At 40.2% G+C, this 27289-nt stretch overlaps 1 protein-coding gene across 9 annotated transcripts in view; it reads left to right on the top strand.

Annotated features, from left to right (window-relative positions):
• The window catches only part of UEVLD (UEV and lactate/malate dehyrogenase domains), a 70728-nt gene extending 43810 nt beyond the window's left edge, over positions 1 to 26918 (top strand). For 4 of the 9 annotated variants that reach the window (XM_025358086.1, XM_025358087.1, XM_025358093.1 and 1 more), the window contains 5 exons: positions 9659 to 9829; positions 12251 to 12424; positions 20496 to 20556; positions 22510 to 22633; positions 24057 to 26918. In XM_025358086.1, coding sequence (XP_025213871.1) covers positions 9659 to 9829; positions 12251 to 12424; positions 20496 to 20556; positions 22510 to 22633; positions 24057 to 24224 — 698 coding nt within the window. In that variant the 3' untranslated portion in view covers positions 24225 to 26918. Of the gene's footprint in view, positions 1 to 9658; positions 9830 to 12250; positions 12425 to 20495; positions 20561 to 22509; positions 22634 to 24056 lie in introns of those variants that run through there. The other 5 variants (XM_025358088.1, XM_025358089.1, XM_025358094.1 and 2 more) reach the window with 3 other exon arrangements.
• The last annotated feature ends 371 nt before the right edge of the window (positions 26919 to 27289 follow it).

A 27289-nucleotide genomic window follows, 5' to 3' on the forward strand; every position in this document is an offset into this window, starting at 1 on the left:
TCTAATCTGTCTGTTCTGTGGATTTTCCTCTACTAGCTATTTTATATAAATGAAATCAGATGGTATGTGACTTTTGTGTCACTTCGCATAATGTTTTCAAGGTACATACATATTGTGGCATGTGTCGGTGCATCATTCATTTTTGTGGCTAATGTTTCTTGGTATGGATATACCACATTTTATTTAACCATTTATCGGTTAATGGATATCAGGTTGCACTTAACTAGTGCTAGCACAGTAGCTAGCACAGTAGCAGCACAGTAGTAGCACAGTAACTAGTGCTACTGTGAACATTCATGTACCAGTTTTTTTAATGCCTCTTTTTGGTTCTTTTGGATATATATCCAAAATAAAATTGCTGGATTATATGGTAATTTGATCTTTAAGTTATTAAGGAATTAATTCTACATTTTTGAAGATCTTTATTAACAGTACATATAATATAGCTCTAAGTAACTCTATTTCTTTGAAAAGGTTCATACATAATATTCCATCATATGAATGACTGTATTTTCTTTTCTTTTTTTTTTTTTTTGAGGCAGAGTCTTGCTCTGATGCACAGCCTGGAGTGCAGTGGCACAATCTCGGCCCACTGCAACCTCCGCTTCCTGGGTTCAGGCTATTCTCCTGCCTCAGCTTCCCAAGTAACTATGATTACAGGAGCACTCCACCATGCCTGGCTAATTTTTTTTTTTTTGAGACGAAGCCTCGCTCTGTCACCCAGGCTGGAGTGCAATGGCGCTTTCTCAGCTCACTGCAACCTCCGTCTTCTGGGTTCAGGCGATTCTCCTGCCTCAGCCTCCCGAGTAGCTGGGACTACAGGCATGTGCCACCATGCCTGGCTGAATTTTTGTATTTTTAGTAGAGGCGGGGTTTCACCATGTTAGCCAGGATGGTCTCAATCTGCTGACCTCGTGATCAGCCCGACTTGGCCTCCCAAAGTGCTGGGATTATAGGTGTGAGCCACTGTGCCTAGCCTAATTTTTTTTTTTTTTTTTTTTTTTTTTTTTTGAGACCGAGTCTCACTCGTTCAGGCTGGAGTGCAGTGGTGCAATCTTAGCTCTCTGCAACCTCCACCTCCTGGGTTCAAGTGATTCTCTTGCCCCAGCCTATGAATAGCTGGGATTACAGGCATGCACCACCACACCCAACTAATTTTTGTATTTTTAGTAGAGATGGGGTTTCACCATATTGGCCAGGCTGGTCTTGAATACCTGACCTCAAATTATCTGCCCGCCTTGGCCTCCCAAAGTGCTGGGATTACAGGCGTGAGCCACTGCCTGGCCATAGCAACCATTTTTTAAGAGAATACATGTATTCATACTCTGTTACTTCTCTTACTCCAGTTTATAGATGAAGCAAGTTAAGACTCAGATTTTGAGTTAGGTCACACAGTAAGAGACTGAGTTGGAGTTTCAAACATACATCTGTTACCAATTTCTTATGATTCATTCTAGAAATAGCCTGTGCATATACAAGTGTAAATGTTTGTGTGTGCAGGTAGGTATGTGTGTGTATAGAGAAAAATAATTGTAAAGAAAAACTAAGTAATTGTTGATATAATGGAGCAAAATAAAATTAGTTCAATAGACAGTGGTTCTTAAGACACGGTTTTTGGGTTGATCACTTTTTTTTTTTTTTTTTGAGACAATCACTCTGTCAACCAGGCTGGGGTGCAGTGGCATGATCTCGGTTCACTGCAACCTCTGCCTCCCAGGTTCAAGCGATCCTTGTGCCCCAGCCTCCTGAGTACCTGGGATTACAGGTGTGTGCCACCACACCCAGCTAATTTTTTTTTTTTTTCTTGAGACGGAGTTTCACTCTTGTCACCCAGGCTGGAGTGCAATGGCGCAATCTCAACTCACTGCAACCTCCACCTCCTGGGTTCAAGTGATTCTCCTGCTTCAGCTTCCCAAGTAGCTTGGATTACAGGTGTGCACCACCACACCCAGCTAATTTTTGTATTTCAGTAGAGATGGGATTTCGCCATGTTGTCTCGAACTCCTGACCTCAGGTGATCCACCTGCCTCAGGCCTCCCAAAGTGCTGGGATTAGAGGTATGAGCCACCATGCCGTTGGCTTGATCACTTGTATCAGAATCACCTGAGGTGCTTGTTAAAATTATAGATCTCTAGCTTCTTCCCCAAGCCTACAGATCTTGAATTTCTAAAGGTCAAACCTGGGAATCTACATGTTAGACAGGTTTCTCAAGTAGTTTTTATATTCATTAAAAGCAATATTTTTCAAATTGTGAGTAGTGATACAATAGTAGATTGTGAAATTAGGATAGTGGATGGATTATGAGCAGCATTTTATAAAAAATGAACTGATAGAAAAAATGTCAGCATGTATGGTAAAGGTGTTTTTTGCAGTGTTTTTGTGGCGTTTACATATATCCCTACACATATCTTGTGTATCGGGTTATGATATAAAACATCTCTCATAACACAATTCATGAGCTGGGCACTGTGATGTGTGCCTCTACTCTCAGCTACTCCAGAGGCTGGGGCTGGAGGATCATTTAAGCCCATTAGTTCAAAACCAGCCTAGGCAGCATAGTGAGATCCTGCCTCTTAAGAAGAAGTTTGAAGTTCACTGTGTTGAATTTGAGAATCACTGATTTCATCATCAGCTTTCCTCCCTTCTGCTTAATCCAGGTAAATAAGTCTCTCATTAGCCTCAACTTGCCTGTCTTACTTGCTCTTCTTAGTTCCTTATAGCCTGAGTCACCTTCTCCCTAGGAAACCTTCAAGAGTAACCCTTTTGCCAGATCACTCATTATTCTTTATGCTCCTAGTGTTGATGTCTGCAATTTGTATTGTATCATTTTTTTTCTCTTACTGTGAAATTTTATCAATAGACCTACCATTTATTTTGTAGACAACCCTTTCTAAAGATAGGCATAACATATCAAGTTCATGGCCTTAGTTTACTACATAGTAAATCTTTGATAGTCTCAGCATTCTTTTTTTTTTGAGACAGAGTCTTGCTCTGTCACCCAGGCGGAGTGCACTGGTGCAATCTTGGCTCACTGCTGACCTCAGGTGATGCGCCCGCCTCAGCCTCCCAAAGTGTTGGGATTACAGCCGTGAGCCACTGCGCCCGGCCTCAGCATTCTTTATAGAACTCCAAAACCCAGCTCACTGCAGCAGTAATGATTAAACCATGCGCCTGAACTGAGCAGTGATTTCCTACATTGTTTAAATATGAGTATCCCTGTTTAACACTTTAAAAATCTACACATTTCACCATTTCAGTCTATTCATTGACTGAAACATAATGCCCAAAGTTACTATGAATTCATTCATTGGGATTTTCCCCTCCAAAAGAACATAGGAATTTTTTTTTTTTTTTTTTTTTTTGAGATGGAGGCTCACTCTGTTGTCCAAGCTGGAATGTAGTGGCAAGATGATAGCTCGCTGCAACCTCCACCTCCCGGGTTCAAGGGATTTTCCTGCTTCAGCCTCCTGAGTAGCTGGGACTATACGTATGCCCCACCATGCCTGACCAACCTTTTTTTTCTTTTTCTGAGACAGAGTCTCACTCTGTCGCCAGACTGGAGTGCAATGGCGTGATCTCAGCTCACTGCAACCTCCGCCTCCCAGGTTCAAGCGATTCTGCTGCCTCAGCCTCCCGAGTAGCTGGGATTACAGGCATGCACCACCATGCCTGGCTAATTTTGCATTTTTAGTAGAGACGGGGTTTCACCATGTGGGTCAGGCTAGTCTTGAACTCCCGACCTCAGGTGATCCGCCCACCTCAGCCTCCCAAAGTGCTGTGATTACAGGCGTGAGCCACCACACCCGGCCTAATTTTTTTATTTTTATTTTTATTTTTTGAGACAGTCTTGCTCTGTTGCTCAGGCTGGAGTGCAGTGGTGCAATCTCAGCTCACTGCCACCTCCGCCTCCTGGGTTCAAGTGATTCTCCTGCCTCGGCCTCCTGAGTAGCTGGGATTACAGGTGCACACCACCACGCCTGGCTAATTTTTGTATTTTTAGTAGAGATGGGGTTTCACCATGTTGTCCAGGCTGGTCTCAAACTCCTGGCCTCAAGTGATCCACCTACCTTGGCCTCCCAAAATGCTGGGATTATAGGCGTGAGCCACCACACCCAGCCTTCAGGAAGATTTTTAATAGCTATCATCTTAGCACAGTTTTCTAGACTAATGGTCATTATCATTAGTATGAGAGAACACAAATTTCTAAAATTTTGGGTCATATTAAAAAATAATTTGAAAAGAGTATGTTCAATAATTTTTAGTACTGTGAGAATGGTTTAATGATATACCAGATAAATGAAAATATGTGTAGTGTCTTCAGTATATTCAGACTGATAGAGTAGCTAGAATATTTCAATAGCTCTCCACAGTATTTGCACATCATTATTTGATACAGAGTTACCTGGTCTTTCAGTATTTTAAATAATCAGCACTGTTTTAAAATGAGTTCATATTTCATTCATCATAACGTTAGCCTCATCTGAGAACAGTAGTATATTAAAGCATGAAATATTATTTACTGGGTGTTTTGACATACTTGATTTGATCATCCCTTAGTATAACTGTGACCAGCCTTTGGTTTAGGTTGTAGACCTTGGCTTAGCAGGAAGGATATAGTTTTTTCTGGGCTACCTATAGAAATGGGAAAGAGGTGAGAGGCTTGTGTTCTTATAACACAGATGCTGACCGAGTTCTTGGCATGGGAAGAAACTTTACCATTATGCTAAGTCTAAGTGAGACAGCTCATATTTGAACCAGGCAGTCTCATTTTGAAGCTCTCCTTACTAACCCTTGTACTACGTTGTGTGATATATAGAGTAGGGACAATATCATGTTCACTTTTGTTTTCTTAGGGCCTAACATATTACCTGGGACATAACAGGACCTTAGTAGGGGTTTGTTGAATTCATTATTGTCAAATGAATTTTTATCCTGATGCTTTTTTTTTTTTTTTTTTTTGTGACGGAGTCTCACTTGGTCACCCAGGCTGGGGTGCAGTGGCGCCATCTCAGCTTACTACAACCTCCGCCTCCCAGGTTCAAGCGATTCTCTAGCTTCAGCCTCCTGAGTAACTGAGATTACAGGCGTGTGCCACCATGCCCTGCTAATTTTTTTGTATTTTTAGTAGAGACGGGGTTTCACCATGTTGGCCAGGCTGATCTCGAACTCCTGACCTCATGATCCACCCACCTCGGCCTCCCAAAGTGCTGGGATTACAGGCATGAGCCACCGCGCCTGTCCTATCCTGATCCTTAACCTTGTAATTTATAGCTTTGTATAATCATGCTTAAAGTTCTTTCTAATTCTCTTTATAATCTTCTTCCCTTATTAAATCATCAACTTGTAAGGGAAGACTTGAAGAGTCAGACAAAGATTTTGAGTGCTAGGTACAAGGAACTTAGTTGTCTGTGGAGCAATGCTAACCAAACCTGGCTGTGCATCAGAATCATCTGGGGGTTTGCATTCCTGGAAGCTATTTCCCCTTATATATTTAAGTAAAATCTTCAGAACATGGGCTAATCTGCATTTTTATTAAGCTTCCCAGGTTATGCTTAGGCACCTAGCCTAGCATTTAAGAACTGCTGCAAGGGATTGATAGAAATGGAAGACTCTACTTGGTCAGAAGCAGCTTAAAGTTCAGATAAAAAAACACATGCAATATGTAAACAGTCATTCATGACAAGAGAGTGAGGAGACACTATGTGATTAATGCCAAGAGAGTGGTCCAGACAGGGAGGACTCGAAGTTGGGTAGAGACAGAGATTGCTTTCAGCTGATTAGGATTGAGATAGTTGCTGGTTCTTTTGGGATTGGGGAGATTTGGACTGGCAGAAAGTTGGGGGAAATGTTCTAATTGCTATGCGACTAGATCTTGGAGGTGGAAAGATGAGTAAGAAACAAATAACCCCTGCTCCCCTAGAGCTCATAATATGTTTGATGTAGACAGTTAAGAAGATGTTTGTCAAACATGTGGTAAGTGCAGTGAGAATTTGAGCAAAAGCCAGTATCAGGAAAATTAGGTAAATTTTCTAGGGAATGAATATAGACCAATTCAGCCTGCATCACAAGTTTATGTAGGAGAATTTAAAGAAATACTGAGCTGGGTGCTGTGGCATACACCTATATAGTACCTCCTACTTGGCAGGCTGAGGCTGAAGGATTGTTTGAGCCCAGGGATTTGAATCCAGCCTGGGCAACATAGCAAGACCCCATGTCTAAAACAAAACTTTGAAAGAAATACTGGCTTTTAAACTCAAAGGAGGCCGGGCACAGTGGCTCACGCCTGTAATTCCAGGACTTTGGGAGGCCGAGGCAGTTGGATCACCTGAGGTCAGGAGTTCGAGACCAGCCTGGCCAACATGGTGAGACCCTGTCTCTACTAAAAATCCAAAAATTAGCTAGGCATGGTGATGGACACCTGTAATCCCAGCTACTCGGGAGGCTGAGGCAGGAGAATCACTTGAACCTGGGCAGAGGTTGCAGTGAGCCAAGATGGCACCATTGTACTCCAGCCTGGGTGACAAGAGTGAAACTCCATCTCAAAAAAAAAAAAATTAAGGCCAGGCGCGGTGGCTCACACCTGTAATCCCAGCACTTTGGGAGGCCAAGGCGGGTGGATCATGAGGTCAGGAGATCGAGACCATCCTGGCTAACACGATGAAACCCCGTCTCTACTAAAAATAAAAACATAAATTTAGCCCTGTGTGGTGGTGGGCACTTGTAGTCCCAGCTACTCAGGAGACTGAGGCAGAATGGCCTGAACCCAGGAGGCGGAGCTTGCAGTGAGCCAAGATCGGGCCACTGCACTCCAGTCTGGGAGACAGAGCGAGACTCCCTCTCAAAAAAACAAAAACAAAACAAAGTAAATAAATAAAAAATAAAGGAATTGATTTAAAGGCCTGAGAGCTTGATGGGAAAATCTTTTGGAGTAGGAAACCTTTCTTGTACTTTTGAAATCATATTAGGGGCCGGGTACAGTGGCTCATGCCTGCAATTCCAGCACTTTGGGAGGCCAAGGCAGGCAGATCACCTGAGGTGAGGAGTTCGAGACCAGCCTGGCCAACATGGTGGAACTCTGTCTTTACTAAAAATACAAAAATTAGCCGGGCACAGTGGCGGGCACCTGTGATCCCAGCTACTAGGGAGGCTGAGGCAGGAGAATCGCTTGAAACCGGGAGGCAGAGGTTGCAGTGAGCCGGGATTGTACACCACTACATGCCAGCCTGGGCAACAGAGTGAGACCCTGTCTCAAAAAAATAAAACAAAAAACAAAACAAAACAAAAAAAGATAAGCAGTCACATTAGGTAGCCACTACTGTTTACTCCTAAGTCAACCTTGAAGATGAGGAAGCTAAAGGAGCAAAGAAAAGAAATCACAATAGCCTGTGGCCAGATTGTAGAGTTATAAATTGAACTGTCCACTAATATTTCATAATATGGACAGACCACCTAACCTCTCCACATAACAATTTCCTCATCCTTATGAGGGTGTAGTAGTAAGTTTCTAAATGTAGCATAGTGTTTAGTAGCACTTTGAAGTCAGACTGCATGGGCTTAACCTCTGGCTCTACACTTCAGCTCTATGACTTTGAGCAGGTTATTTAACTTCTCTGTGCCTCAGATTTCTCATCTGTAAAATACTCCATTGTGTATTGTTGATTAGATTAAGCAAATAAATATATGGAGAACTGTTAGAACAGTGTTTGACACATATGGAATTGTTAAGTGTATCCCTTCCAGCTCTAATGTCTTCTAATTTTTGAGGTTTTGACTCATCACCAGGTATCCACTGTGAACCCTACAACATTGGAATTACTTAAGAGGACTCATGAAGAACCATAATTAAAATATAGGACTTAGTGTTTAGATCTGCCATCACTACAACTGTATCAGAATAGGAAGTAAAATTAGATAATGCATCTCCAGTGGACACATTGCACAAATGTTTCCTTCTGAAACTTGTTCAGAAAGATGGCCTTAGCCGGGTGTGGTGGCTCATGCCTGTAATCCCAGCACTTTGGGAGGCTGAGGTGGGTGGATCACCTGAGGTCAGGAGTTCGAGACCAGACTCACCAACATGGAGAAACCCCACCTCTACTAAAAATACAAAATCAGCTGGGCATGGTGACACATACCTGTAATCCCAGCTACTTGGGAGGCTGAGGCAGGAGAATCTCTTGAACCTGGGAGGCAGAGGTTGTGGTGAGCCGAGATCGTGCCATTGGACTCCAGCCTGGGGCAACAAGAGCAAAACTCTATTTCATAAAAAAGAAGAAAGATTGCCTTAGGGGCTTAATTAAGAATATAAACAATGGAGTCTGCTGTCTCCCTGAGAGGCTAATATTCATTTGTAAATGTTGAATGGACTGATGCCATTCTAATTACTTTATTATGGTTCTCTTATTTCTGATGTTGGTAAGATCTGGCCACGGTTTGGGCATGTACTTACTGTAAAACACACTGTGCAATGGTGAGTAATATAGTTGTAACAGCATAACATGTGATGGAGGGTCAAAGGTGCTCTGGAGTCAGAGTGAACTCCATAGACTAGCTTTTCCTAAGTCATAACAGTTGATTACCTGTAGTTCCCATTGAAAGTAGTAGTTACCCAAGTACCTTCAGTATAAGAAAAGTCAATATTTACAAATGAGGCAGGTGCGGTAAAGTCTCAGCTTCTCAGGAGGCGGAAGCAGGAGGATTACTTGAGCCCAGGAGTTTGAGTCCAGCCTGGGCAATATAGTGAGACCTTGTCTCTTTATTAAAAAAAAAAAAAAACAAAAAAGAAAAGCCAAGATATTTAATTTAGAGATTTTTAAACCACTCTTTAGAGTAGAATCCTTGATAAGTAAAACAGATTTTTAAAAAGCAGCACTACTCTGCTTGGATAGGCCAAAGTAAGTGGCCTGGAGCTGTGCTTACCAGACTTCTTCCTACTTATTTCCACTCCTCCCTGATGGCCTCCGAGTTTCTTTCAAGGAGTTTTAGGGCGCCTAAACTCACAGTTTAGGAAACGATGGTGTAATTGATTTTAGGTTCATTTTGCCTATAGCATAATATATATTTTCCCTTAAAATTGTAACTTATATTAAAAACTCAGTTCCTGTTTGTAGGTTTTAGATCCCATAATTTATTTTGTTTATTACTATTGCTATCTTCCCCCATTGGGATACACTCTTACTCTTTTTTATTGAGACAGAGTCTCACTCTGTCGTAAGACTCTGGAGTGCAATGGCGAGATCTCAGCTCACTGAACCTCCGCCTCCCGGGTTCAACCGAATCTCTGCCTCAGCCGCCTGAGTAGCTGAGACTACAGTCACACACCACCATGCCTGGCTAATTTTTGTATTTTTAGTAAAGATGGGTTTTCGTCATGTTAGCCAGGCTGGTCTCAAACTCCTGGCCTCAAGTGATCCACCAGTCTCAGCCTGCCAAAGTGCTGGGATTACAGGCGTGAGCCACCACACCCAGCCAACACTTACTCTTAACCCTCTATTTGGAGGCAAACCTCTGCATTTTGTATGCTTTTGTGGATATGGGGTTGATTTATGGGGAGGCATGCCTAAAAATTCTCTGTTGAAAAGAACAACCTTTTAATTGTGAACTAGAACTTGATTAAATCTTGTATCTTCAGCTCAGACTGTTTCTTTTCATTCACTAGATTTGTCTGCCTCTGCTCATTCCAAGGTGGTGATCTTCACAGTCAACTCCTTGGGTAGTTCTCAGTCCTACCTTGATGTGGTACAGAGCAATGTGGATATGTTCAGAGCCCTTGTCCCAGCTCTGGGACATTATAGTCAACACAGTGTCCTGCTCATTGCATCTCAACCAGGTAAAATGCTTTATTTTAAATTAAGTTGATGGTCAAGTGCATCAGTAGAATTGCCATTATTGATAAAAACCATAAAACTTTAGGGCCAGGCACAGTGACTCATACCTGTAATCCCAACACTTTGGGAGTCTGAGGCGGGCAGATCACCTGAGGTCAGGAGTTCGAGACCAGCCTGGCCAACATGGTGAAACCCCGTCTCTACCAAAAATACAAAAGTTAGCCAGGCATGGTGGCGGGCGCCTGTAATCCCAGCTACTTGGGAGGCTGAGGCGGGAGAATTGCTTGAACCCAGGCGGTGGTGGTTGCAGTGAGGCCGAGATGGCGTCACTGCACCCCAGCTGGCCAACAGAGCGAGACTCTGCCTCAAAAAACAAAAACCAAAAAACAAACAAAACCTTTAAATTATAAAGAGATGGCTAGAATATTCAGCAAAATTGCCTATATAATAAACAGTGTAGTATTCTGGCAACCAGTTATTTGTTATGACTAACATGATCTAGAAGGTTCCAGCATACAATTTTTTTTTTTTTTTTTTTTTTTTTTTTTTTTTGAGACGGAGTCTCGCGCTGTGTCACCCAGGCTGGAGTGCAGTGGCGCGATCTCGGCTCACTGCAAGCTCCGCCTCCCGGGTTCACGCCATTCTCCTGCCTCAGCCTCTGAGTAGCTGGGACTACAGGCGCCCGCCACCACGCCCGGCTAGTTTTTCGTATTTTTAGTAGAGACGGGGTTTCACCATGTTAGCCAGGATGGTCTCGATCTCCTGACCTCGTGATCCGCCCGCCTCGGCCTCCCAAAGTGCTGGGATTACAGGCTTGAGCCACCGCGCCCGGCCCAGCATACAATTTTTTAATGAAATATGATATTATGTTCTAGGTTTTAAGCCATACCTTCCTCAGTGAGAAGATGTTTAAACTCCCAAGAGAAAAATGCAATGACTTATATGCATATTTTGTTAATTCTGAAGTGTCAAAAATGTTAGCATGCCAGAGTACGTTTTTAACATTTTGTATTTTGCAGGTTGTTTTGGAATTGTCATACTCAAAAATAGAAATGTTTTCAAAGAGTTAGTTTGTACTGGACTCAAATTGGTGAACAGATTTTTTTAAATGTTCCCAATGTAGGGGTATTGTACACATTTCACTTTTTTTTTGGTAGTAATTTGTTGAGTGACATTGATCTCTTTAATTCTTGACATCCTTTTGGAATGTAAGAAAAAAGTAGTTGTGTTTTCATTTATAATGCTACACTGAATCCAGGTGGCATATGAATCAGTATTTTAATTTAACGATAGAAATTCAGTTAGGCTGGGCGCAGTGGCTCACACCTGTAATCCCAGCACTTTGGGAGGCCGAGGCAGGTGGATCACGAGGTCAGGAGATTGAGACCATCCTGGCTAACATGGTGAGACCCCATCTCTACTAAAAATACAAAAAATTAGCCGGGCGTGGTGGCAGGCACCTGTAGTCCCATCTACTCGGGAGGCTGAGACAGGAGAATGGCATGCACCTGGGAGGCGGAGCTTGCAGTGAGCCAAGATCGTGCCACTGCACTCCAGCCTGGGCAACAGAGCAAGACTCCATCTCAAAAAAAAAGATAAATTCAGTTTAAGATAGATGTAAAAGAAAACTCAAATCAATAAGAAGAAATTATTTTTTGTTTTTTTGTACCAGTTTTTATCCTCACTTAACTGTTCTAGGAATTATCTATTTTCTACCCCTGACAATTATATATTTAACAATAAAATTTGGCCAGACACAGTGGCTCACGCCTGTAATCCCAGCACTTTGGGAGGCTGAGGCAGGTGGATCACCCGAGGTCAGGAGTTCGAGACCAGCCTGGTCAACATGGTGAAACCCCGTCTCTACTAAAAATACAAAAAGTAGCCGGGTGTGGTGGTGCACGCCTGTAATCCCAGCTACTAGGGAGACTGAGGTAGGAGAATCCCTTGAACCTGGGAGGCAGAGGTTGCAGTGAGCCCAGATCGTGCCACTGCACTCCAGCCTGGGGGACAGAGCAATACTCCGTCTCAAAAAAAGCACACACACACACCCACCCACACACACACACACAGAGTAAAATGTATCTTGTTGAAACCTTGTTAGTGTTTCTAATGTATTGGCTCACGCCTATAATCCCAGCACTTTGGGATGCCAAGGCGAGTGGATCACGAGGTCAAGAGATCGAGACCATCCTGGCCAACATGGTGAAACCCTGTCTCTACTAAAAATACAAAAATTAACTGGGCGTGGTGGCACGTGCCTATAGTCCCAGCTATATATATATATGTACATATATATATATATAATGCTGCAGTACATTGAGGACCTAATATAGTTACTAAAATAATAAATATTTTGTGAGCTAGGCTAGAAGTATATATTTTTTAACCTTTACATTTTTTACTTTGTATGCAATATTTAGTGGAAATCATGACCTATGTGACATGGAAACTGAGTGCATTTCCTGCAAATCGAGTGATTGGAATTGGATGTAATCTGGATTCACAGAGATTACAGTATATTATTACAAATGTTTTGAAGGCACAGACTTCAGGCAAAGAAGTATGGGTTATTGGCGAGCAAGGAGAAGACAAAGGTAAGAAGTACATTTTTAGGCTGGGTGTGGTGGCTCACGCCTGTAATTCCAACACTTTGGGAGGTCAAGGCAGGATTGCTTAAAGCCAGGACTTCAAGACCAGCTTGGGCAACATAACAAGACCCCATCTCTACAAAATGATATAAAAAATTAGCCAGACACGGTAGTGCATACCTGTAGTCCCAGTGGCTCGGGAGACTGAGTGGGAGGATCCCTTAAGCCCAGGAGGTCAAGGCTGCAGTGAGCCATGATTGCACCACTGCATTCAAGCCTGGGTGACAGGGTGAGACCCCATTGCTAAAAAAAGAAGTACGTTATTATTAGTTATAACCAAAATTGCCAGTGGTCATGGCATTCACATATATCTGAGGACCCCAGAATTGTGGGCTTAATTGGCTTTGTTCCACATTTGAGTGTGCCTTCTGTATAACAGGCCCTATATTGTGAATAAATTCCTCATATGTGTCATTCTGATTGTAATTACTTTTCAGTAAATTTAAAGTTAGACAAGACCACTTAGTAGGATTTTATATTTTTTAATTGAATTTCAGAGTCCAGGATTAATTTAAAACTTTAATTTTCCAGAAAGAAACATTTAAATAAACTTTAAAGCACCTATAGAACTCTCCCTTTACTCTCCCCACCCTTCAACCTTGCTTACCTTTCCCAAGTTCAGACCTTCTCCCTAGATACATGCCTCCTGTCTGCTGCTTTTTGAACATAATTTTCACTCATTGTTTATCCCTATGGCCTTTTTCTCCAACCACTTGCTCTTTCCCACAAAAGGCATTCAGTTTCCTGTATTGGAAAGCTCCTTTTCCTATTTCAAAGGAATGCTTTCCTTATTTGACTTAAGAATCTCTTCCCTTACTCCTTTATTGTTTCTCTCTTGCTATAAAGCCAGGTTAGTCAGTGATTAAAGTGCTTTTTACCCTGATTTTGTTCATTTAAGTATATGAGTACAATAAAGATACAGTATACTATTTGAGTAAGTACCAAAGTGAGTACTATACACTTACAGTGCTTGGATACTTATGAGTGAGCATTTAACATGGGCTGAAATTACTAGAGAAAATTCTATAAAGGCCATTTGGAGTTTGAACTGGAGTTTGGATGAATGAATAGGATTTTAATAGATAGTGAAGAGTAGGAAAAACATTCTAGGAATGGGAAATCAGAATTAGGCAAAAGCAGAAAGTTAAGTATGGCATATTCATGGGATAAAAAATGTGGACTACTTGTTGCAGAAAGTTTCAACCAGATAAATCTAATTGAAATTACATTTTGAAGATCTGTGAATACTCGATTGAAGAGTTGGAAAGTGATTTGGGGGAAGTTAGTCATTACTTCATCATTTGAAGTACTTTACTATTAATTTCACTCAGCATGTAAGTGCTGCAAGGTAGAGCATGATACAGAAAATAACCTCTCTGGGCTGGGTGTGGTGGCTCACGCCTGTAATCCCAGCACTTTGGGAGGCTGAGGTGGATGGATCACAAGCTCAGGAGATCAGGAGCATCCAGGCCAACATGGAGAAACCCCATCTCTACTAAAAATACAAAAATTAGCCAGGCATGGCAGTGCGTGCCTGTAGTCCCAGCTACTCGGGAGGCTGAGGCAGGAGAATCGCTGGAACCTGGGAGGCGGAGGTTGCAGTGAGCCAAGATTACACCACTGCACTCCAGCCTGGGTGACAGAGCGAGACTTCATCTCAAAAAAAAAAGAAAAGAAACAAAAAGAACCTCTCTGCCTGTGAGGAGGTGATAATTTACTTTGAGAGTTCGTTTTTTACTTTAATGCACATTAAAAAGTTAAATAGATGTCAGACCATATTTCCACAAAGCCAATCACCTTCTCAAAACTATTTCCTTGGAATTTAAAGTGTCATCTATAATTTGATGCCATTAAAATAAAATATTAACATTGATGATATCTAGGTTAGCGGTAACTTAAAAATTTGTAGTTTTCTGTGTAGTAAAAATATGTAGTATTTATGTAATTTTTAAGAAAAGCATTTTAATCGGTGGCTCAAGCCTGTAATCCCAGCACTTTGGGAGGCCGAGACGGGCGGATCACGAGGTCAGGAGATCGAGACCATCCTGGCTAACATGTTGAAACCCCGTCTCCACTAAAAAATACAAAAAACTAGCCGGGCGAGGTGGCGGGCGCCTGTAGTCCCAGCTACTCGGGAGGCTGAGGCAGGAGAATGGCGTGAACCCGGGAGGCAGAGCTTGCAGTGAGCTGAGATATGGCCACTGCACTCCAGCCTGGGCGGCAGAGCGAGACTCCGTCTCAAAAAAAAAAAAAGAAAAGAAAAGCATTTTAATAAAATAAAGCAGTATTTTAAATCTGTAAAAATCTGCACTGGCTACTAGAAAGCTCAGTGCTAGAATGAGTCAGCCTATAAAATAAACCCTTAAAAAACCTGACAGTGTGACTGAGCGAAAATGCTTCTGAGGCTCCAAATGCTCCCTGACACTACACGCTAATCAACAGGACCCTGGAAAATGGTAGCAAGCAAGAACTTGGAGCAAATGTATTCAAGTAATGAATGTCTAGGGATTCGATCAAACTCAAAACCCAACATAGACCAAACCCTCTGGTCCATGTTGATCTCTTGCTTGCCTGGTTATTGCACATCTCACATCTTCCCCTCTAGTCTACCCTATAAATGATGTGAAATTAATAGTGTTAGTCAAAACTTACAGAGTGTTTATTGTGTGCTCTCACATATTAATTCAATCTTCCTAGAACATGTTGTTATTTTCAGAAGCTTTCAGAGGCTTCCTCTGACCAAACCATTAAATTGCATTGCTTGGCACTCAGGGACCCCGAAAATATAACCCTAATCTTTCCTCCCAATTATAGTTTGGGAGACAGCCATGTTACGAGAGAGCTGGAAGGGACCATCTATTACATTTTGTTTTAGGGAGCCAGTGAATGTAGGCATTGTAAAAGTGACCTGCCTGGAAGCCTACAGCTTTTAGGGTCAAAGGAGTAGCACCCAGGTCTTTTGTTTCCCAGGCCTACCCCACAGCTTTGCCACAGGGACATTTACCCACTTTTTTTACCTCATAATTCCTTCGCCTTCTCGGCCATCTTATTGATATCTTTCAAGGTCTAAGTCAAGCACCCCTTATACAATAAAGGTTTTTTCCTGATCACATCACTTCACAGTGATTTCTTCACTCCTTTGAGCTAAAGCTATTTCAGTCTATAAGGTAATAAACTACCTATTGTCTCATCATGTTTCTTTTGTTGTCCTGCTGCTTGTTCTTATCTGATTTGTGTGTGACCTTCTCCTTATTTAGAGTGCAAATTATTAAGTTCTTTTAGTTGAAAAAGTAGTACATTCACACTGTAAAAATAAGTACAAAAAGATATGCAGTGAAAAGTCTCCCTTAGATGCCAGACACTCAATCCTTCTCCCTAGGGACAATCACAGTTATCAGTCTCTTTTATAATCTTCCAGAAATATTCTATGTATAGACAAGCACATATGTGAAATAGACATCATACATCATTCTTCACCTTGCCCTTTTACTTACCAATATGATTGTGGAATGATTGCACAGTAACATAGAGCTCATTCATTCTTTTTAACTACTGGATATACCATAATTTATTTAACCAGCCTCTCTACTTTACAAGTTTTGAGGAATAGTTGATATACAATAAATATTGGATGAGTGAGAATGTATGAAATATGGTTGTATTAATTTCTCAAGTCTCATAAAGAGAAAATACAGGCTGATGTGACGTGATAAATATATCACCTACCCTAACCTAGTATATTTGGGTAAAGGAAGAAAACAATCTAGTAGAAGTTATTGTGAGCTCTTCAAAGAGGAACAATTTAAAACCTACCAAAAAGCAGTTTGTGTTTGATTAAATGACCTTTCATCCCAAATATAGGAATTTATTTTCAGAAACATTTATTGACCACCTGCTTTGCTCAATAAACACTGTGTTGACTGCTGTTAGAACTATATAGATGTGTAAGAACCTGACCTTGTCTTTAGGAAACTTTGAGTCTAATACTGGAAATGACTGGAAGGCTGTATTGACATACTCTGAGAGAGGTCCAAGAGAAGTAGAATAAAACCACATGGAAGAGATGTAGTAATTCTGTCTTGAGGTCTCAAATTGGAACTAGAAATAGAGACATGTAGGTGCATGCAAAGTGAGATTGCATAAATGTAGTATTATGTAATATTTGACACACATAATGCTAGTGTTAAAACATAACTGAGCACTGATGAATCCATACTCAATTAAGAACATTACCAATACTGAAGTTAACTATTTACTTCTCCCCAGTCCATCTCCCTGTCTGCCTTCTAGAGGTACCATGTGATCACTTTTTATTCTGTCTTCTACTCTTCTTGAAGAGCTAGTTATATCCATGGATAGGTATATTTACTTTGGCCCTGGTGTCAGAAATGGATTAGAAGCTCCCTCTGCTGGTTTCATGTACAGATACCAACTGGTTAGACTTTTGTATAAGTGATACCATCACAGTAATTGCAATTATAATTACTTTTTATTGTGCCTACTGTGTGTATTAAATATTTTGCATATCTCATTTAAATTTTATAAACTCTCTGTGCAGGAGTGGTGGTTATCCAGATTTATACATGAGGAAACTTAAGGCTCAATGAGATAAGTAATTTGCCCAAGGTTACATATCTGTGAAGGGCAGAACTGAGATTTGAACCCTAATCTGACTCTGAAGCTGTGCTCTTCCTTGCTGTCACTTAAGATAATTTATCTAGAGCATTTAGTACAGTATCTGGCACAGAGCAAACACACAGCAAATGGTAGCTATTATTACAGTGATTGGCAAGACAGTGATGAATAGAAAATTGGCAGAAAGACATATAAAAATACTCTTTGAAGTAAAGCAACATTAGGATTTGGAAACAGATATAAGAGTAGCAGTTGTGTAAATAAAATATTTTCTTCAGGTATTTCAGAGACAAGCGACAGCTACAGCCTAGGGAGGAATCTCATGACATACAGGACCTTTAGATCTATTTCCTGCTTCATCTTCTCCCATTCTCCCAGGCATTCTATGCTAGTCAGATGGTTGACTTGCAGTTGACTGAATGGTTCATGCACTCTCATGCCTCCTTACCTTAGGAACTGCTGCTTCCTTTACCTGAACTCGTTCACTTGGCTAACTCCTGCTTATCCTTTAGGACTGGGCTTGAGTGCCACCTCTCCCAGGAAGCCTTCCTTAAGTTTCCAAGTTAAGTAAGTTCATACAAATAATGTAACAAATTTTTAAAGTAATCTACCTATTTCCCTTCTATCTAAGTAAAACATATATGCCAAAACACATTTTTCAAAACACTCGGGCTAATGTTTAAAGAAAGTAATCCACCTATCACCCTTCTATCTAAGTAAAACATTGTTAAAAATCCCTTAATTTGTCCACATGTATTTATATTTTTCATAAAACAGTTCATGGTTTTGTGTTTTTTTCTTATATAAAAACTTTTGGCTGGGTGTGGTGGTGCACGCCTGTAATCCCAGCACTTTGAGAGGCTGAGGTGGGTGGATCACAAGGTCAGGAGATCGAGACCAGCCTGGCCAACATGGTGAAACCCCATCTCTACTAAAAATACCAAAAATTAGCCAGGCGTGGTGGCAGGCGCCTGTAGTCCCAGCTACTTGGGAGGCTGAGGCAGGAGAATTGTTTGAACCTGGGAGGTGGGGGTTGCAGTGAGCCAAGATCACACCACTGCACTCCAGCCTGGGCAACAGAGCGAGACTATCTTTAAAAAAAAAAATTTAAAACTTTTCTGTTTTTCAACTTAACTATGGCAAGTATGTTTTCCCCTTTCTTACCAAATATAATTATGAATTGTGTGAGAGGTTTTGTATTTTCTTCTGTGTACCCAACACCATGGTAAAGAATATGTGCAAGAGGGGCCAGCTGCGGTGGCTCACGCCTGTAATCCCAGCGCTTTGGGAGGCCAAGGCGGGTGGATCACTTGAGGTCAGGAGTTCGAGACTAGCCTGCCCAACATGGTAAAAACCCATCTCTACTAAAAATATAAAATTAGCCTGGCGTGGGGGTGCACACCTGTAATCCCAGCTACTTGGGAGTCTGAGGCACACATCTGTGATCCCAGTTACTTGTAAGGCTGAGGCAAGAGAATCGCCTGAACCTCGGAGGCGGAGGTTGCAGTGAGCTGAGACGGTGCCACTGCATTCCATCCTGGGTAACAGTGAGACTCCATCTCCAAAAAAAAAAAAAAAAAAAATGTACAAGAGGACACAAAAGAAGAATACATGGTCCCTGCACTCTGGGAGCTTATAATCAGTTTGAGGAAGGGAGGCATCTGGATACATATGGGGTCCTTTGTTGCTGACACATGACTAAGTGGCCTAATTTTGAATGTAGTTTAGAATTCTTGTATCTTAAAACATATTCTTCTATAGCCACATGTATTTTTGTTTTGCCTACTCAAATATGTGCAGATTTGTATCAAAGAATGTCTTCATACAGATGAGAAACAGATGAATATTGAAAAGGTTTCAGAATGTTACTGGCAATTTCAATTTAATATTAAAGTTCGGTTGGGCTCAGTGGCTCACGCCTGTAATCCCAGCACTTTGGGAGGCCAAGGCGGATCACCTGAGGTAAAGAGTTCAAGACCAGCCTGGCCAACATGGTGAAATCCTGTTTCTACTAAAAATACAAAAATTAGCTTGCTGTGGTGGCAGGCACCTCTAATCCCAGCTGCTTGGGAGGCTGAGGTAGAGGAATTGCTTGAACCCAGGAGGCAGAGGTTGTAGTGAGCCAAGAGTGTGCCACTGCACTCCACCCTAGGTGACAAAGTAAGACTGTGTATCAAATAATAATAATAATAATATTAAAGTGTGATATAAATTTCTAGTCTGGCCGGGCGTGGTGGCTCACACCTGTAATCCTATCACTTTGGGAGGTCGAGGTGGGTGGATCACCTGAGGTCAGGAGTTCGAGACCTGCCATGTTTCGCTAACATGGCGAAACCCCATCTGTACTAAAAATACAAAAATTAGCCAGGTGTGGTGGTGGGTGCCTGTAGTCCCAGCTACTCAGGAGGCTGAGGCAGAATTGCTTGAACTGGGAGTCAGAGGTTGCAGTGAGCTAAGATCACACCACTGCACGCCAGGCTAGGTAACAGAGCGAGTCCATCTCAAACAGAAAAAAAAAAGAAAAAAGAAAAAAAAACATGTAAAGAAATTTCCAGTCTGTGTATACAGCTTTGAAGTTTTGAATTGTTTTTATAAATGATGTAGTGAGAGGAAATGGGTAACCTGGAAGATTCTTTTAGAAAACAGGACCCTGGGGCCAGATGCGGTGGCTCACTCCTATAATCCCAGCACTTTGGGAGGCCGAGGCAGGTGGATTACGAGGTCTAGGAGTTCAAGACCAGCCTGGCCAACATGGTGAAACCCCGTCTCTACTAAAAACACACACACAAAAATTAGCAGGGTGTGGTGGCATGCACCAGCTACTCAGGAGGCTGAGGTGTGAGAATCGCTTGAACCCAGGAGGCAGAGGTTGCAGTGAGCCAAGATCGTGCCACTGCACTTCAGCCTGGGTGACAGAGCAAGACTCCATCTCAAAAAAAAAAAAAAAAAAAAAGGAAGAGGATTCTTTGCCTCTGTAATAGCTATGGAAATTCTAGCCCAAAATAGGTGATCAGATTATTCCTAACCTGGTGAAATTAGTCTCAGTGCATTTCTCAGCAGAACAAATGTCAAGTGCTTATAGATTTCTACTTTGATAGTAAAATGGCCCTTGCAGAACTGTTACCGATGAGAGAGAACAGGTAAGGAGACGGCAAGTAGACTTTGGGGATAATGTTTTTTGTAGTTCAGAGTTTTCTTCACCTTGGGCTAGTGGTATAGCACATTTATTGTCATCCAGTGGAAAAATCTAACTTGCTAGAAATGAAAAAACTTCTATATAAATATTAGCACAGGTACCCTTGACTGCAAAAGATCGGTTATCACATCTTAATCCAAAGAGAGTCATTGGCAAAACATAATTAATTCTTCATCTAATTTTTAGTGCTCACATGGAGTGGCCAAGAAGTAATGAGTCATACCTCTGAAGTGCAGCTGTCCAACAGGTAACACTGACTGGAAATTTGCATTTATCCAACAAAAAATCATGTACTTCATAGCTAACAGCTATTTATACAGTATGTACTTACCAGGCTTCTGAAAACAAAACTAGTATGGACAAACACAAACATATAAAGGAGCACTGTTTTATATTCTTTGATTTCTTATCTGAAAGTAGATTTAAGAGTGCTTTGCAAGCTTTTTCAGATAACACAGTTCACATTTAAAGGGAAAAACATGTTCTTTATTTGTAGACAGTGATTTATTGCTTCTATATCTAAACATCTGACCCTCGCTCTGTCACCAGGCTGGAGTCAGTGGCGCGATCTCGGCTCACTGTAACCTCCGCCTCCTGGGTTCAAGTGATTCTCCTGCCTCAGCCAACCAAGTAGCTGGAATTACAGGTGTGCACCACCACACCCAGCTAATTTTTTGTATTTTAGTAGAGACAGGGTTTCACCATGTTGGTCAGGATGGTCCCAATCTCCTGACCGCATGATCCACCCGCCTTGGCCTCCCAAAGTACTGGGATTACAGATGTGAGCCACTGTGCCAGGCCAACAATTTTCTTAATGTAGAAGATAATTTGTCCACACCACTTAAAAATGAATATCTATTAATCACATGCAAATAGAACTGGAAATCAGTCTAATGCGAATGGATAAGCCATATTATATGTTCAGGCAAACAAAAAGTGTAACACACAGATCCTTTTATCTTTTGCTTTTATCCAGAGGCCTTCCAAGGGTCTGTACCCCATAGGCAGGACTCTACACAGAATTTATATTCATGCCATTTGTTGTTTCACTGTCACATAATAACATTTTCCTGAAGTCTGAGAGGTGGCATTTTTAGTTTTCAAAGCCATCAGCTTATGACTTTTAGAATATAACAACTGGAAAAAGTGTTCTGTTTTTTATTGAGAAGATTAGTGTATGGTATAATTCATTCTAATCTGATTATACAATCTTGCATTTATACTTTTTAAAAGGAAAAAATTTAACTGTTTATATATTTTTATCATTTACAAAAGAATGTATGCTTATTATAAAATTTCAAATACTGCAGATATCTATAAAGTATTAAAAGAAATTTAAAAGCTAAGGTAATTCCATTTTTCAGAGACAACCATTTTTGACAACTTAGTGTCCACATGCCCAAAAAATTTTTTTCTACTCAGGAGGCTGAAATGGGAGGGTCAGTTGAGCCCAGGAGTTTGAGACCAGCTTGGGCAACATAGAGACCCTATCTCTAAAAAGAAAAAATTGTTTTTCAATGCTTCTACAAATGTATAATAATATAGATTTGTGTTATTCAAACTATCCTGCAACTTGATTTCTTTCCTTAATGATAAATCTCAGACATTTTTGTACATTGTACATGTAAATCTACCTTATTCTTCTCAAAAGCTACATGGTACTACGTGGTAGTGATTTGTTTAACCAGTCCTCTTTTGATGAGTTGTTTCCAAATATGCAGACATGCTTATTATGTACATCTTTGCACTCTTGAGCATACTGCTATAAGATAAATACCTAGAAGAGGAATTTCTAGATCAGATGTTACCAAATCTTCTTCTTAAAAGGTTAGATCACTTTACATTCTCAACAGCAGTTATGGGAATGCCTGTTAATAGTTTCTCCAAGTTAATTATCAGTCTTTTTAATTTTTGCCAGTTATCGGTAGGCAAATTGGTATTTATTGTTTTAATTCATATTTGGTTAAATATCAATGGCAGTGAACATTTTTTATGTTATTAGGTCATCTGTATTTTCTTTGAACTGCCTAACATCTTAAGAAAAGTTTAAATAAACATTAGATTATCTATAGGCTTCCCTAACAATTGCTGTATAACTCGTTTCTGTCATAGAAACATCTAATCAATACCTTAACCAGAATGTAAAACTAAATGTGCATATTCTGTGGATTTTCTGAGATCATATATTTTTGTAACCTAGAGCCATGGAACTGCTTAGAGTAAAAAGTCAAAGATCCTGGTCTGTTGGACTATCAGTAGCTGACATGGTTGACAGTATTGTAAACAATAAGAAGAAAGTGCATTCTGTATCAACTTTAGCAAAGGTAATTGCTATTCTTATTCTCTCATTATATTTTAAACTTAGATATTATTAATACAAAACTAGCAAAATCATTATTCATACTCTAACCCCAGGTGTCTTCAGTATTTTAGAGTAACAGGAGAAAGCAGTTTAGTTTAAGCCCTATCCTGCTTAGCTGTGAGAAGTCTGCCAGCTTGGGCAACATAGTGAGACCCCCATCTTTACAAAAACAAAAACAAAACTTTGCCAGGCATGTGACAGCCACTCAGTAGGCTGGGTTGGGAGAATCTCTTGAGCCTGGGAGGTTGAGGCTGCAGTGAGCCATGTCACTGGACTCCAGCATAGACAACACAGCGAATCCCTGTCTCCAAAAATAAAATCTTGACTGGGTGCGGTGGCTTATGCCTGTAATCCCAGCACTTTGGGAGGCAAGGCGGGCGGATCGCTTGAGGTTAAGAGTTTGAGACCAGCCTGGCTAACATGGTGAAACCCCTCTCTACTAAAAATATAAAAATTAGTTGGGCATAATGGCAGGTGCCTGTAATCCCAGCTACTTGGGAGGCTGAGGCAGGAGGCAGAGGTTGCAGTGAGCCAAGATCACACCACTGCAACTCCAGCCTGGGTGACACAGGTTGAATTGAACACTAAATTCTAGTGTTCAACAGCACAGTAGGGTGAGTGTGATTATTAATAATTTATTGTACATTTCAAAACACCTAGAAGAGGGTGGGTGTGGTGGCTCATGCCTGTAATCCCAGTACTTTGGGAGGCCGAGGTGGGAGGATCACTTGAGCTTAGGAGTTCAAGACCAGCTTGGGCAATATAGAGAGACCTCATCTCAACAAAAAAAAAAAAAAAAAGAAAGAAAGAAAGAAAAGAAAAACAAAATAGCCAGAAGAGACCATTTGGAGTGTTTTCCACACAAATAAATGATAAATGTTTGAGGTGATGGATAGCCCAATTACCCTGATTTGATCATTACACATTGTATGCATATACTGAAATATCACATGTACCCCACAAATACATACCATTATGGTACCAGCGTTTTTTTTTTTAAGACGTTATTGTCATTTGACTGTGCCCAGAGACCATCCCATGGCCCTCCCCAGGAAATCCATTCTTAACTATTTTTTTTCTTAGCCCCCAACCTGCTACCCATATTGCAGGGGGCTAGCTTACTTCTCTACAAAGTGGGTGTCTGACCAAGTTGCTTCCATCTCTCAAAAATTTTCTGAAATGATAAGTTTATAAAATCAATGAATGATTGTGAGGTCTGGACTTCTAAAAATAAAATAAAAATAAGTAAATGAACAAAAAAACCTTTTTGAGTCCAACTTGTATCACTTTGTCTTAGAACTAAGAAAGCAAGAAAGTATGCATTTTTGTATTAACTTCTTTGCAGTGATTTAGTTCTATTAAAACCCTTATTTTTCTCATTTCAGGGATATTATGATATAGATAGTGAAGTCTTTTTAAGTTTGCCTTGCATCCTTGGAATCAGTGGAGTATCTGAAGTCATCAAAACCACACTGAAAGAAGATACAGTTTCTGAGAAACTCCAAAGCAGTGCATCCTCAATCCATGGTCTCCAACTACAGTTAAAACTTTGATTCTCAAATGCAATTTAAGAGGCTGGACTTCTACCTAAAGGGAAAAGTCATTTAATTTTACCAATATATATAGGTTTGAGAATTTCTGTATCCTGCTATTTATCCTTACAAACTGCTTGGTTAAAGTAGAGGGTTTCTTGATTAGCTCTGTGATTTAAATCCTTAAGAAGTTACATAAGGAGGGGAAAAATTAATTTTATTTGGGGTTCTTGAGATATCTATGCTGTTCTTTAAATCTACAGCAGGGGTAAACATTCATCTGAAGTATGCATCAATTTAAATCATATATCCTAAACTAAAAGCACAGTTCACACTTTGGGAATATTTTATAAGTAATACATCTTTAAAAGAAAATTACCCTTTGACTTTTATAATAAACATAAGTTCAAGGCCCAGTATGGATTTACAAAATCTGTATCAATTGTACATTCACAGGATCCACAGCTTAAGTTACTAATGTTTCTTGTGTAAAATCCTGTTGGTAGTACTAGTAAAGCATTATATTTCCCTTCTTCAAATTAATTAGCTACCAAAAAATGGAAAAGAATTTTACATGCACTTTAAAACAGAAAATGGAAAGTGAATTTTTAAAATGATATGCATTAAAAGTTTAATTTAATTTCCAGTGGGACTTCATGAAATTTTCTATAACTTCTTCCTGGAGTATATAAGATCTCCAACATCTCATAAACTAATTGTGATATTAGTAGAACCATAGACAAATGTATATTTTTAGTGGAAACAGATTATGAATGAAAGCCAAGCAGCTTACTTTAGAGCCAAACTATGAGATTTTCATTAAAAACATTGGTCATAATAGGGAGAGGTCGAACGGACTCTCCCCATTATTTGTTCTGAGCAAATCCTTTAACCTCTCCTGATCATACAGTTCAGAGCACACTCTTTGGTGATAGATCAACAGCAATATTTTCTTATGTGAAAGATAGCTTATTATTACTGTGACATTACAACTGATAGTAACGGTTAACATTAACACTTCATATATACCAGGCAGCATGATAAGCACTTTATTATTTTACTGAATCCTCACAACAGCCCACAGAGGTAGGGACTATTACCATCATCATTTTATAAAAGGAAATTGAGGTTTAGGCCTCAAGAAGTCTTGGCGATTAAGGGGCACTTATCCATACAACCTCTATTTTTTCTAAGCACTAAAAGGGGGAAAAGGCTTAACAGCCAAAATAGTTATCAAAAGACCCTAAAGTTGGGGTCCTATACACCATGAAAGGATTACTTTCATTCTCATGTAAGGGCATGCTTTTATAGAAAACAAACATGGGCTGGGCGTGGTGACTCATGCCTGTAATCCTAGCACTTTGGGAGCCCGAGGCAGGCAGATCACGAGGTCAGGAGATCGAGATCATCCTGGCTAACGAGCCTGTCTCTACTAAAAATAAAAAAAATTAGCTGGTCGTGGTGGCAGGCGCCTGTAGTCCCAGCTACTTGGGAGGCTGAGGCAGGAGGATGGCATGAACCCAGGAGGCGGAGCTTGCAGTGAGTGGAGATCACACCACTGCACTCCAGCCTGGGCGACAGAGCGAGACTCCATCTCAAAAAAAATAAAAAGTTTAAAAATTTGCCAGGTTTGGTGCTGTGCACCTGTAGTTCCAGCTACTCAGGAGGCTGAGGCAGGAAGATTGCTTGAGCCCAGAAGTTCAAGATTACAATGAGCTATGATCATGCCACTGCACTCTAGGCAACACAGTGAGACCCTGTCTCTAAAAAAATAAAAATAAAAATAAATCAAGCATATAATAGGTTAATCTAGACGGAGATAGGAGGGTTTATAAGGGCAGACACATCCTAGGTAAAGAGGAAATAGGCAAACTAACACTGTTTTAGTGTAATAAGGAATGCTTATAATGATGAACTTTAGTCATAAAGAAAAGGTGAAATTATATTCAGTAACCCATGTTTAGGAAAGCAGAAAAGTATTTAATATGCTTGGAAAGATTCCCACCAGAGTTAACTGGATAAAAACCTTGGACATTTGAAGAGAAAAGCATTTAGGTCTATGTAATTTCAATATGCACGCGAATTAGTTCATGTTACCCTAACAATGTATTATTACTGTCCTTTTTTATGAAATAGGAAAGTAAAACTGAAAGAACTATTGTTTTTAAAACTAGCCTTTTCTAATATTTGATATCTAAAGTTAGATAATATGTAATATGCTTTTGAACAATAACCAGAAAATATTGTATAATAAATTACCAATAACTCATTAATTATAAAAGGAACATGTCAATACAACAAATGTTTATTTAACACCTACTGTTATTCCACATACTGTGTTAGAATTTGACTATTCGAAGATGAATAATAGTCTTTGCCCTCTGGAAGGCCACAATGAAGGAGTAATTCTCTGTATCAGATATTTCTTTGAGTGTTAAGTATATTAGTAATCATGTTGTAAATCCCAGTGTAAGTCAAGAAGCAATATCACCACCACCACCTCCCTATGATTTTGTGATAATTTGACATTCTCAATGCTTGTTAACTTTCATGTTTTTATTTTTACAAAATCATGCAGAGCTTGTTACAATTTTTAGTGGGGTTTGGATTAAAATGCTTTTTTGATGTAGCAGAAGACAAATTTTTTTCCATTTTCCATTGTTTTCCTTAAATATTAAGAATAATGAACAAAATAAACTGATTTCAAAATCACCAGATGATCCTTCATTTATTAAGTGAAAGGAAACATTCAGATTAAGAAAATTTTTTCATACAATTCACACAGCACCCAGGATATTTAGTTATTTTGTGTAAAATGAAGAGACTAGATTTTATCAATTGTTTTCAAACTTTTAAAAATTATTTTTAGCAAGAAAACTTTTTAAATCTTTTTGTTTTTGAGCCAGGTTCTCACTATATTGCTCAGGCTGGACTCAAACTCTTCGGCTCAAGTAATCCTCCTGCCTCAGCCAATGGAGTAGCTGGGACTGCAGGTGCACCATCAGCTTGTGTTTTCATCTGTGATAATCGGGGGATTTAAAATTCTCCACTAATATATGTGAGGACAGAAATCAAAATGCCTAATG

Source organism: Theropithecus gelada, chromosome 14, assembly GCF_003255815.1.
Source record: "Theropithecus gelada isolate Dixy chromosome 14, Tgel_1.0, whole genome shotgun sequence".
NCBI lineage: Eukaryota > Metazoa > Chordata > Mammalia > Primates > Cercopithecidae > Theropithecus > Theropithecus gelada.